We start from the raw sequence: 13,602 nt of genomic DNA, 5'->3' as shown, positions 1-13,602 counted from the left end.
AAGGAAAGGAAAACTTTATAATAAAGCTAATAAAAAAAAATGTCACGGGGGAAAACCTCGTGAGGGCAGAAAACAGGTTCAAATGTGTCTTGTGACCTTTCACACTTCTCAGAGCCTCTTAAGTTTGTTTTTTTTCTTTCAAGAACGCCCTTTTGTTAAAGTCTCCTACAGGCTGGATTTCAAAACTCGTGAAAATTAGCTTGTTGTGTTCCATTTACAGAGTCATCCAGGATTTACTGGGCGGAACGGTTTCCTGCAAATACTGAGGAATATATGAGTCCTTCTGTGAGAATTCCCTGAGTCATTTGACCTGCTTTTGTCTTCCAACGCGTCCATAATGATAAGTGATTAGGCCTGAGGGCTTTATATTGAAACTGCGACGTCTCTCGGGAATGAAACGCAAAAAAACAAACCAACTGGCCAATCACAGATGTCTCCCTCTAATTCAGGGGGTTTTCCCAGGATCCTGGAGAACCAAAACACCACATGTGGGTCCCCCTGCATCCCATCCCCGACCCTGTAGGTATTCCAGGCTGCTGCTCTGGTTTTTCTCAAAGAGCTGAAACGCTCTCTCTCCTCCTTCACTCTTTCCTTTCCTTCCCTCACCGGCAGATATCAACAAGAAGCCGCCTACACCAAGCCTTTAAAGATATTTCGGTTAAACTCCAACTCTTCCAGCCCCGCTGCGTTTAAAGGGGCCAATTTAATAGTAAAGGCAAAGGGGACTTTTTCTTTTTTTTTTTTTTTTTAAGTGTGAAGCATGAGGGACCTAAATATGTGACACCATCAGCGTTATTTCAAAGCTAACCACCGGGGCATTCAGCTGGAGCCTGTATTTCTTTCTGCACACACACACACACACACACATACACACACACACATGCACTTTTACACTCCACTGCATGCGGTTTTATTTCTGCAGACTGTGTTTAAAGACAGTGAAACTGAACTTATTGTGTTGCCTCTACAAAGGCTTCGCAGCTTTATTTGATGTGGCAGCTCCTTGTAAAACTTTAAGAACATATGAATCTCTCAATAAGGAATGCTCTGAGTCATTTGGGGCCTGCGTTTTGCGTGTGTCAAAATGATGGGTAATGAAGCCTGAGGGCATTTTTTTTTTCTGTGAGGAATGATGCAAACCTTGGGATTGTTGACGTGGTCGCCCAGCCGGGGTTTACCGGGTCTCCAGCTCGGGCCGTTCGAGAAAGTTGCCAATTTGTGGATGATTGTTTTGTAAGTTTTGGACTTCTTCCACAAATATAAATAGTAGTGCAACTAAAAGAGAGAGAGAAAAAACACAGAAGTCAGACATCAATGTACAGTCAAACACCGCATTAAACTGACGAACGCTAACGAGGCAATAGCGCCGATAATTAATCCTGAGTAGGAATGTTTCTGCTTTCATTGGGCAGGACATCGCTCACGCTGCGCTCTGCCAGCGGTGAGGGCAGCACAAATAATCATAACATCCACCTGGCATTGGGTTTTATTGGCCTCTTTCACCTCAGCTGGGCAGTTTGTTTGGAGTAGAGTAATAATGTTATGGTTACAAACCGGCCAGTCAGCCAGCGAGGGAAACATGAGCTCACACCTCATCTGCTGGAGGTGTTTACGCTCGGATGGAGGTGAGCTGATTGACCGATGGCCCGCATCAGCGGTGGGAGATGACACTGACCTGAACGTAGAGGATCTCAAACGTCCTGATGGGGAAGACCAGGCCGTAGATCACTTTGTCTGTCTCGGAGGCGAAGGTACCTGAGGAGGACACAAACAAAATAACAAGCCTTAGACTTCTTTTACTGATTCTTTAACCTATTTTTGAGACGTTGGGCAGTAGAGCAAAGTCAGCACAATAAAATTCACAACACTGACGTCCTCCTCATTTTGTAAACTTGGAGAGGAGCTAACATTCATTTAGAGTTTGTGTTTTTAGTCCAGTATTCCTGCCTTTTGTTTCTGTTTTGGTCTCCACCAGCGCTTTAGAAAAACATTGTTAGCTGATAAATGTTCCACCACGTTCACCAGCTGGTCTCTGATTTTTGTACAAGTTGAACAATGAACAGCAACATATCAGAGTTCTCTTTGGGTTTGTAACCAGGACGAAACCTTCATCATTATTGAACAAGATCATTTAAAAGAGCCACATGAGGCAGAATGTAGAAGTAAAGATGTTTTGGAGAACCACTAATCTCACTTATTTGAAACGTACATTCGCCAAATTTAGTAGGTCAGATAATCCAAAGATAAAACTGTCAACATGTTGGGATCGCAGCTTCTGTGTCCAACCAACAGTCTGCAGATGTACAGACAGAGATGTGCTCCTTCAGTTTTTCTAAATTACAGTCATGACTCGATAATCCGGCACTAAATGGAAACCTTCTCCTTCTACGCATCGCTGGATTTCACACCTAACTGACGGTGCGATTGATATTATGTATTTATATTATATATTATTTTTATATATTTTTTTATTATATTTTTTATATATTATACATTTGATGCAAACCTGAGTCCAGTATACAGATTACAGGCACCTACAGCTTATTGAGTAGCATTTTCCCTTTATTGTGTTTTTGTCATTGTGAAACTGGGCGATACCATAACTATGTTCTAGCGTTCTCCAGATGTTTTCAGAATGTTCTTCTTAAAAGTAGGGTAACTAACCGTTACCGTTTGGTAATAACATCGTTGGATAGTTATGTCCTAAGGTTTTTAAAAGTCAAATGCTGCCTCAAGAACGCCCTTTCTTTGCTATAATATATGAACGTTGTTCCTTTGCTACAATGCAAGAACGTTGTAAGAACGTTTCATAGATTCTATAATGCGTTCCCTTTACAACATCCCCAGAACATCCTCAGAACATTGCAGACATAATGTTCCAGCTTTGTTAATATATCACAGTAAGGGGAAGTTCTACAAGAAATGATTTGAGGGCTTGCTAATCCCTGGAAAACATTTATTTAACGTTCCTACTTTGTTGTCATGTAACACAATCTGTGGCCCTGAAAACATCCTCCAAACATCCTCTGAATGTTCATGTTTACGTCTTGGTTTACTGAAACATTACAGGAGCGTTATTGGAAATGATAAATATCCTTAAAAACTCTCTCTGAAGATTAGATAACAACTTCAAAACATTCTAAAAAACTGGCCAACGTTGTGGAAACATTCCCTGCTCGCTGGGCTACATCCACGCCTGGCCATATTTGCCAAGTTTAGACACTGAATTCTTGAGTTATGGCCAGAAATGTGTTTTGTGAGGTCAGTGTAATGAAAGAAGAATGGCAGTCAGCGGTCAGAGGTCATCTGGACTCTAGAGCTGATGGCAAAGTCGAAGAAACTCCCTCAAGGTGCACATTGACTCTGATGTTGGTAGATGATGGCATGAAGTCACAAAAAACTGCTTGGATGCTTTGATAGTGTACGGAGGTTATATTTGAAAACGTACAAGTTGTTTGACACGACACATGACGCTACTGTCCGTTTCAGACACGTACATTGAATGCTTAAAAAGTAAATGTAAAGGTAATTCAACAACATATTTTACACTGTAGAGCTTAAAATACATGAGTTTTGGTGTCATAAAACTCCTTCACTTTCACTTTCGTCCTGAAAATGACTCATCTTGAATCACTGATCTTTAGTCTCCGCTCTGACAATAACATCTGTGATTGTAATATGAAAAACAAAGACGTGCAAGACAGCCGTGGTGACTTGACTCGTGGTCCTACAACTACATGGACGCATAAAAAAACAGGAACAGAAGCAAACACAAATGATTTCTGCTTACCGAACAATCTGTCCCAAATGATCAGGATTCCACCGTAGTTCTTGTCAATGCAGTACAGGTTTCTCCCTGTTGAGGTTACACTGTGAGGTTACTGCAAATTTCATTCAGATAATAAAAAAAACATCTCTGATTTCAGATTCCTCTTTCTTTCCCCCCCGTTATATCCGTACTGCCAGCTTTACCTGAGTAGAACAAACAGCTGGTGTATCAGTCTGATAAGAATTAACTCCAAATAGAGAAAACTACATTTAACACCAGTAATCGCCAACCTTTTCTTCTCTCTTGTTTGATAAATTCAACAGGTTAGGTTGTGATTTTCATGTATAAAGCTAAACCCGTCTCACCGTGATGGACTCTGTGGTGTTTTGGGGTGTTAAAGATCCACTCCAGAGGTCCAAGGTCTCTGATCAACTGGAAGAAAACAAGACAAAAAACATGAGATACTTGACAAGTGGACACATTTTAAAGTCATAATCTGTTGCGTTCTCATATATAATACTAAAAAAAAACTATTCGTACAATCTATGATCATGTTGTTTTCTGTTATGTTGTGTTACCATATGTGACTCGATAATCCGACACTAAATGTAAAATCTTCTTTTATGTCGGATTGTCAAGACGGAGGTCCAGATACAAGGAGGGCTTGATGCTGGAAGGCTCGTTTGTTGTTAATTATTGTTCATAGTTGTTGTAATAACTAGTGTATTGTTAGAACACTACGCATCGCTGGACTTAACGCCTAACTGACCGGTGCGCTCTGACGGGGTGGAAGTGTCCAGAACACACAGGCAGTACTTGACTGCTGATGCTAGTTTAGTTAGCGCTCACACTTCTGTTTCCACCATCGGTGGCGGTGGGGGAGTGGCAGATACGCTCCACCGTTACCATCCATGTTTACTTCCATAAACACTGAGCACGCTCGCTGCGTGTGACGTCGTCGTGTCCTCTTCTGCGCATGCGGGACACTTTTGGGTCGTATGAAGTTCACACAGCAGATCACATAAAAGTCGCATTGAACTGGAAACGTGAAGGAAGTCACAAAGAAATCCTCATTGAGCATCAAGTCCTGCAGTGTGAACGTAGCCAATCTGTGGGATTGTTCAGTCAGATAATACGCCGTCATCCTGATTGGTGACATTAAATGTCATGCTGGAGTCACAATCCAAGGCTGTCGCTATGTTAAGGCTGTTTTTATGGGTTCTGTTGGTTTTTCCTAAAAACTTGTCGGATAGCAGGTTTAGGATTGTTAAGGGTCGGATTATCGAGTCACGACTGTATTTTTGTTATCTGCTAATAAACTGGGTTCAATGTACAGCGTAGTTCTAAAACATCTCTATTCTCTGCCTTTAAGAAAAACCAATATCCCAGCAGCTCGTTTGTCTTAACATCCCCATTAGAGAAAAGACAGAATCAAAAAGGTTTGTTTGGAGAATGAATGTGCTCGACACATTTCAAGGGAAACTTGTGCAACACATTGACTCATCAGAGCTCATGGAGCGTCCAAAACAGCATGATGGTGATCTGACTAATAGATGTTTAAAAGTGGAAACTCTGAACTGACGGTAAACGAACATATATGTGGTCACCAAAAAGACGACCATAAAGGATGACAAACAGTAAATTCCTCGGAGCTCTGGATGTCGTTGTCAGGACTCACAAACAACGAGTTCCCTGGAATCCTGGGCGTCATTCTCAAGATGCTTTTCTTCGTTAGCAGAGGACAAAGCGGCAACTTAAAAAAAAGTGTTGAAAAATGGCATCAAGATGGAAAATTGGCCAAAGTTACCACACTGAGTTCTGCAGGAAACCTGTGGGTGATGTTTCAGAGGGTTCATACGTGTTTATGTACGGGCTATGATTCTGCCCTGTTGCTGGCACTGGAGGAAAAACCATCAGGGATCATCCACATCCACTGGAAACTATGAAATCTAGCTTCAGAAAAAAAAAAGCAGCCCTCCATTTGGATCATCTTTGGAACCAAAACTAAAGACATAAAGCAAAAGACTTCTTCTAACAACCTTTGGAAGGACACAATATGTTGTTAGTTGAGCTGTCGATGTCACGCTTCAGCCTTCATAACCGATTTCCTCATTAAAAAGCTAAAATCGCTTCATTTCTATGCGTCTTTAATGGTGCTGTAACAACAACTACAGCACTGGGAAAGAGAAAAAGTGCCAAAAGCAGGGATGTTAACACGACTGATAATAGTTAAGCCCATTAACACACACACACACACACACACACACACACACACACACACACACACCGAGTCCATCCACATGTGGTCCGGTCTAAACAACCATGCAGTTGGACGCCTCGTGAGTACATTTCGTACACATTAATCATTTCTTTTTTTTCGGTTGGACGATATCAAACAGATGCATCAGCCGGTCGCCACAGATTGCGGAGGTCACACAGCACATTTCACACAGTTCATGTTTCCCCTTTAAGTTTGCAACTCAGATATTCTGATGGTTCACACCCGCATGACAGACCTCTCAATCTGGAGAAATGCGGCACGGCTGGACAGCGTTTCTCGGTGATTCATTATTTCCACGTAATGGCTGCGTCTGGCAGCCGAGCGTGAGAGTTTTATCTTGAATGAAAGGGGGTCTCCACCACTTCAGTCCGGCTCTGAAGCTGCAGCGAGCGAATGGTGCGCCAGTAAATTACATGACATCAAAAAAAAAAGAGCCTATAAAGGAGGCATAAATTACATCCCCTCAGAAAATTGTGACTATTACGACTGTTTTCACTAATAGTGCACTAAAAGATGGAAGGCGTTCCAAATCCATTCATTCCCTCTAACGATCGCGGGGATTGTAAAAGTGATACTCGCAGTCACTTTAAAGGCAGGCGGAGTGGTCATGCTTCTGTTTGGAATATTTCATAAAATCTCATTATTTTTTATTGAACACAGGTTCCACTGCAGCCCTGAATCCACAAAAGCCTGGCTTAACACGGCGATTAGTACTGGCACGGGGAGAAAGATAACTTTTCTTTTCGTATTAATTCTGCATAGCAACAGCGAACAGTACACTCAAACAGGGCTGCGTATGTTTGATCACGTAACAACTGATGCTTCCCACATGTAGAATATAAAACAGGCGGCTTAAGGAGAGCCACATCTAGAAAATGATTATTTTTGTTCATCTTTTATCTGTAAAATACTCCTTTCAGTTTCTTTGTCCAAAATAACTAAACATATTCCAATTAAAAATGACAAGAAATTAATAAAAAGCATTAATCTCTTGTAAGTTGTATTATATATAATCATTTCACTGAAAGATAATGTATTTCTGTGCACATTTACAGTAAGAGGCAGCTGCTATTCATCCAGAACCACTGTGGCTCCTCTGGACAACAGCAGCTACTGTTACAGGACATTATGTGTCACTGCTCATGTTTACACGTCTGTACAACAAGCTGACACCAAATCACTCATCAAACCACACGTCTGCTGGTAACTTCAAACACCGTGCGGGACTTTTTGAAGCTGCCTCAGTGTTTTTCACGGCTACAGACGGACGGATTGAAGAATCCGCAGCGTACGTTTAAATATTTACCTCCGTGTGGATCCAGAACTGGTAGAGCAGGTTCAGCTGTATGTGAACGGCGAAGACAGACGGAGGCAGAACCAGAGCCAAGGGCATGTAGAAAAGCTGGAGGGGAGAGGAGAGAGTCTTCTTAATACAGCTTCACAGAGCTCCGGCACCGAGACTGAGCAACAAACAGATATTTGGTTTCAGTTACCCAGTGATGATTTCATTGTAAGCAAGCCCAGGAGACGTCTTAGTCTCTCCAGCAGATCTTGTGTTATTTACCAGCTTTAACAACACAATGAGCAGTTCACATGCAAGCCAAGCGTTTAACAGGATGTTTGATAAATTTAACTCTGATATTCCAAATGAACACCATCACCAGCATCAGACTCCTGCAGGTGTGCACATGTTCATCTTCTAATATCGTAATGAAGGTAATTTGTAAGGCTGTTTCCTACCATGCTATTTGTCGATTTTACAAAAACATTATTTGGAAAAGGAAATAGGTAAAATAGAAGCAGTAGAATTCTTGAATTTGTGAAAAACTTTCATAACTATTGTAGAATTATCTCCTCACAGTTGTAGACCTCAACATCAACCAGTGATGCTACGTCCATGTCTGTCCAGAACATACATCACATGTAGTGACGACTGAAGAGGGTGAGTTCATTGAAAGATGCAGAAACTAGAATCACATTCCTGGTATGTGTTCACATTAATAAGTACGATTCTGATGGAGTTGGAGCCACGACGGTACTCAGCGCTTCAAATACTAACAACGCAGCAAAGAGGCGGAAAATTCTGAAGCGTGGATGCTTCACATATATCTACAGTTAGGCAGCACAGAGTTTTTATTTATTTTTATTGACCTTTATTTAAGCAGGCAAAACAGATTAAGAACACAGTTTGTATTTTCAATTGTGGCCTAGCGAAAGGGGCGGCCTGTTGAGGGAAAGGGACAATTCAAACAAACACTTTCTATGACTTTATGACTTTATAATGTGCAATAAAACCACATGGCCCCATAACTATGACACGTTTTTAAAATCCATCTTTGCACGGTCTAATTTTGCACACTGGGTACCTCTTTATTTATCCTATTTTCATTTCATATTGTACATTTTTTGTATATTACCACATGGACAATATCCTACATTAGTACATCTTGTGTATACCAATCTGTTCATGTGACTGCATGCAGGTCAGACTTGTGCCATGTTGACACTGATACAGAAACGTTTGGTACGATCTAGTAGTAATCTATGCAACTTTTATAAAAAAGCAACCAGGGTGCTCCTTTAGACAGGAAGTCCAGATGCCGTCAGATTAACAGAAAAAGTGCAAGAGTTGGCTTTATTATGCACAAATGAAATAAACTAACATTTGGTTCTCTTAAAACGCTAAAACAAAATCGAGATTCATTTCTACTGATTGTTAACATTAAAAACAGGTCACAGGAAAGAGAGTTTGGTGACAATGAGCAACCAACAATGGAAGAACATGTGTGAATCTGTGTTTACCACTTCTTGCTCTATGCATTGGAATACTCTCAGAAGAACCTTGTTGGGTTTTTTTTTATTACTCCCAAGATGAACGTGTATCTATCGTTATCATACCAAAAATGTGGCGTAACTGTGGGGATGATGAAGCAAATCGTCACCATATTTTCTGGAACTGCCCACTGATAAAACCATTTTGGGGAAACGTTGGGACAACTGTCCAACATATTCTCAGATGCCGGATCCCACCAACCTTCATGTCACTCCATCTGGGAGATACACCAGAGGAATCGACAGAAAGTGACAAATATCTCCTGAAAATTATGATTTTAGCAGCAAAGAAGGCAATCACCAGAAACTGGTTGAAATCTGACCTGCCTACAGCAGATCATTGGTTCAATGTTATGAAGGAAATCCATGAGATGGAAAGACTTCCTTCTTAGACTTAAAAAGGACCTTTACATGGCAAGGTGGAAGAAATGGACTTTATTTCTTCGGGAAAAGAGGGATCGGCATGGTGGCGGTTCTCCTCGTCTTCTTTAAATGGTTTTCCTTTTTTTTTGCATTCTGTATATTCTGTATGTGTGTTGGCCAAGACAGAAGTTCATAGGCTCTGTCTTACTGTCACCCCCACATCTCTGGGCTCTTATGAGTTGATATGGACTGATAACTATGCTCATGCACTGTGCTGTTGGTTGTCGTTGTTGTATTACTGCCAGTAAAATTTAAGGACAATGCATCTGTGGACGGATCCATTGTCCTGGAGCGACAGCTCGAAGCTTCCCCATCCTTTTTACTCTGACTGCTTTAAACACTTGAGCTTCTGTGGACAGCGATATAAGAATTTATAGTTATAGTTATGCCCCGTGTTTCCAGGTGAAGCCAAGAGCTACCCTTGTATTTTATCTCTTTAATTATTAAATCTACAATAAAACAGACGTCCACGTAGCTGATAGCAAACATGTACATTCGCTGAAGACCTTTATTGCCACAAGGTTTGATATTCTAGTGAGTAATTACAGCGGCAGGAAGTTATACTCGGGACTGATTGGAAATAAACGACGATGTGTGTGATCAAGGAAATGAAGGAACATGTGACCCAGTCTGACAGTGTGGCTCACGACAGAGTTCTGTGGCACCAAGAAGTCGCTAATCATTCTCATTCATGAATATATCCTATGATAATATCTTACCCATGAGGTGAGCTGCTGGGTGAGGGACTGTCTGAGAGCAGTGGAGAGGTTGTAGTACTCAGAGCTGTGGTGAACCTGGTGAGCAGCCCAAAGGATGGCCACCTCTGGAGAAAAATCACACACACACACACATCAAACAGTTTGTCACTTCATTCGCTAACAGCAAGGACGGAACTTTCTGCACAAGAGTCGTGCACAGGCCTCGAACCCTCCCGCCACCACCAGTGATTTATCCCAACAATCAGCCGTGCTCCCTCCCCAGATGAGTAACTAGACACTTTCATCCCCAGAAGGAGTCATTTCGATCTCGCTCCCGGCCAGCCGCGATGAAAAGTCGAGGCTTGAGACCCGCCGGCCATTAAGAGGGGTGGGGGGGTGGGGTTTCGGGGCTATTATGACTACGGGGGTATTCGGCTGCAGCTGGTTAGCCTCCAGCCTGATGTCCCAGTGCTCCAGTTTACATTCCTCTGCTGTGTTGTGATACTTGCTACATTAATATCTGTGTTACACTTCATTTTAACATCCAAAGGGAACATGCTTGTTAAGTTTCACTGGATCTCCAGACCGTTTCCGGACCACCCCGTCTGGTCTGTGCTTTTTGGCACCTCCCGTCCACTTTGGCTTCTGCTGCCGTACAAGAGAGAACAGTAACCTTCAAATATTGCAGAACCACAAAGCCTTATATACAGTATACTATGAATAGTAATGTATCCATTATAACGCAGGCAGCCCAGGTTATTAAACGAGGTTTAAGTTTTATATGGCAGCCCCGATGCGTAATGGGATTTGTGATTAAGGGTTGGATTGTCAAATCATTAAACTTGAGTTAAATAAGATATTGAGGATGAGTGAGTGCGGTTTCGTTTTGGGTGGCTGAAAAGCTGAAATGTCAGGGTTAGAATCACAGAATTATTTTTAGCTTTAAGTATTTAGGTACTTCCTTAAAGGAATAGTTTGATGATTTTGGAAATGCCGATGTCACCCATTGGTTTGTGGTCGACCAATTGAAGCATTAAGTTTGGAGTTTGGCCCTTTGAAATCGCACGTGACCAGTGAGGTGGATCTCACTGGATTTCGAGGACACAATGTACGCCGCAACTTATCAATCCAAAGCTAGCTGGGGTGCCGCTACCTTGGGTCTATTTTATGCTAAGTGGAGCCATAATGTAGAAAACGAACCTCATGCTGTATTGACAAAGACTTGAAACCCGTGACTGACACGATGAACTTACTTTGATCTTATTTTCTGAGGTAATAAACCAAGTAAGAGGCAGAGTTATGTTCTCATAGATTTCTAAGCAGCCTAACTTCTTTTTGCATCCGGAGTAGTCGCCCTCTGCTGGTCATTAGAGGAAATGCAAGTTGAAGGTTCCAGCACGTCTACGCATGCATCCAAAAAACACACAACATAATAAATGTGCTCATTGTGAGATTCCTCCCTTCTACTCAAAGATAAGCATCCAAGTGTCACATCTCAAACGCTCCCCTTCTCTCTGTTTAATAAACTTGCGGATTGCGCCGAGGCCGGCAGTCGTAAAGCCCAATGGGTCGAGGCTCCGCCGCAGCTGAACAAACACGCCGCTGAGAGCCGAAGGTGAGTGCTGCGAGAGCCGAGAGCACCGGCGATCTGTCCGAACGCATTTCTAATCAGTTAAAAAACCGAGGTGGAATTCCTCGAGTGTTTGGGAAGCCCCGAGTGAAAACTACCGCTCCTGAGCAATACTCCACACCTCACTTATTTAACAGGGTTATTGCTGGATTTCAGCAGGTGTGAGCGAATAAATGTCACAGGGAATGTTTTTGGAAGTGTCACATACAGTGTTAAATGGTGTATTTTGGATTGAGTCAAAATGGAAGCAACAGGGTTGGATTTTATTTCAAACTTTATTAGCCCTCTCAACGCAACTGACAGAAGTCTGCAGACAAGGCCCGAGTGTGAGCCGGGAGGAGGAGGAGGAGGAGACTGGCTGCATCCACAGCAGTCAAGAGCAAAAATTATGACGCTCCTTCCGCTCTGAGCCATGGGGGATTCAGAGATGAACTGTCCAGCTAAGAGACATATTCAGGGGATAATCCAGCCTTTGTTTAATTCCAGCAGCCTGAGGTTTTTAGCTTTTTTTCTGCTCACTGGAGTCATGCTTGGCAGGGTCCAGGACTAAGGGCGGCTAAGATTGATGCTTGTTGTCATTGATAGGAAGTTGGAACTGCTAGGCTTCACTGCAAGCCCATGTCCTCATCTCTGGACTCGGCGGGACGCTGCATAGTTTGGCAGGGCCTATTCAGGAGGGAAGCCCCGTTAATGGTGAGAACCAATGCCACAGAGCCCACGTTCCCAGCAAGAGCAGAGAAATGCTGAGGACGGCACTTCCATCTGGCCTCCAGTGAGCCTTAACTCACGATTTCTCAGGAATAACAAGGATGAGTGCGCGCTAATCAGGTGAGGGACATTTGTGGCGCTTTATGTCACGTCCACAGACAATACTTGTTTGTGATCGCCTGTCAGACGTCCACTAAACTCAGAATAGTTCGAATAGTTGTGGCCAATTGTTTAGGCCCCATTCTGTATTGCCGTGCATGAAATATGGACAGGTGACAAATTAAGGGGAAAAACCTGAACCCTTGACCCTCCACATGAGGGGATCTGGGGCCTCTGTTGGGCTGTAGGGGGCATCTTGCTGCTGTAGTTTGTGTCCACTGTAGATCAATACAAAGTTGTTCTGCCTTAATCCTGTGACCCTGATGGCATCAGTCTCCCCCAGAGTGAGATGGGGTCACTGAATGGTTTGGCGATGATGGAAATGTGAATCCGATGCTGTGGCCTTCGTAGCCACCAGATCTCGGCCCAATACGACACCCATCTGAGATCTGAAACCAATGTGTCAGCCTCTGTCTTCCTCTACTGTCATCAAAACACTAACTGAGGAAATATCTTTTGAAAGATTAATGTTCTGTCCCTCCATCTGAGTCCTGGAGAATCACAGTCACATGTGTTGTATTTGTCAGAAATGTGGAGATAAAATATCAATAAGACAGAGTACAGGAGCAAGCGATTTTAATATTTGCCAGTTTTTACACCATTGATAAGCAGGACTTGGACCAGACTCTCGATGGCGACTCGACAGCCGTGCTGGTGGTCCTTTGAGGCTGTGCTTTGGTAACCTGATACTTTGAGCTAATTGCTAATGTCAGCATCACCACTGACAGGTTAGTGTCATCAGCTTAGATCCATTTTTCAAGGACTGGACCAGCTGACATTTCCACCTGCTCAAGTCAGGGTCTCGTTTAGAGGCTGTATGAGCAAAACAAAACAGAAATCCTTTTACAATTATTTTGACAGATGTATTGATTAGCAACTGCTAAATGATCATTTCTTTTCCCCTGAAACAAATATTGACGTGATTTTTTTCTGCCACCAGGGCGTCTTTGTAGCTCCACTATGCTTCATTCATGATGGTATTTTGTGACTCTTTTGACCTTTTTTCCATAAAATAGCAGCTGTTGTGATTTAGATGTTGCACGTGGCTGTACTGCAGTTGTGATTTTATTTTAATTGTTTATTCCTGCTGTAGACTATGGAA

The 13,602-nt window shown here is 42.5% G+C and overlaps 1 protein-coding gene across 1 annotated transcript in view; it reads right to left on the bottom strand.

The window, feature by feature from the left end:
- Positions 1-13,602, bottom strand: part of agmo (alkylglycerol monooxygenase) — a 72,982-nt gene that overhangs the window by 26,563 nt on the left and 32,817 nt on the right. The window contains exons 4-9 of the mRNA XM_008287364.1: positions 10,025-10,128; positions 7,357-7,452; positions 4,135-4,201; positions 3,791-3,856; positions 1,676-1,755; positions 1,141-1,275 (exon numbers count right to left, since the gene is read on the bottom strand). Of these exons, the coding sequence (XP_008285586.1) occupies positions 1,141-1,275; positions 1,676-1,755; positions 3,791-3,856; positions 4,135-4,201; positions 7,357-7,452; positions 10,025-10,128 (548 nt within the window). The remainder of the gene's footprint in view (positions 1-1,140; positions 1,276-1,675; positions 1,756-3,790; positions 3,857-4,134; positions 4,202-7,356; positions 7,453-10,024; positions 10,129-13,602) is intronic.

This window comes from Stegastes partitus, unplaced genomic scaffold (assembly GCF_000690725.1).
Source record: "Stegastes partitus isolate 25-593 unplaced genomic scaffold, Stegastes_partitus-1.0.2 Scaffold497, whole genome shotgun sequence".
In the NCBI taxonomy this organism is placed as follows: Eukaryota; Metazoa; Chordata; class Actinopteri; family Pomacentridae; genus Stegastes; species Stegastes partitus.
Note: the sequence above shows the minus strand (reverse complement) of the source record. Positions and strands in the feature narration are given on the sequence as shown.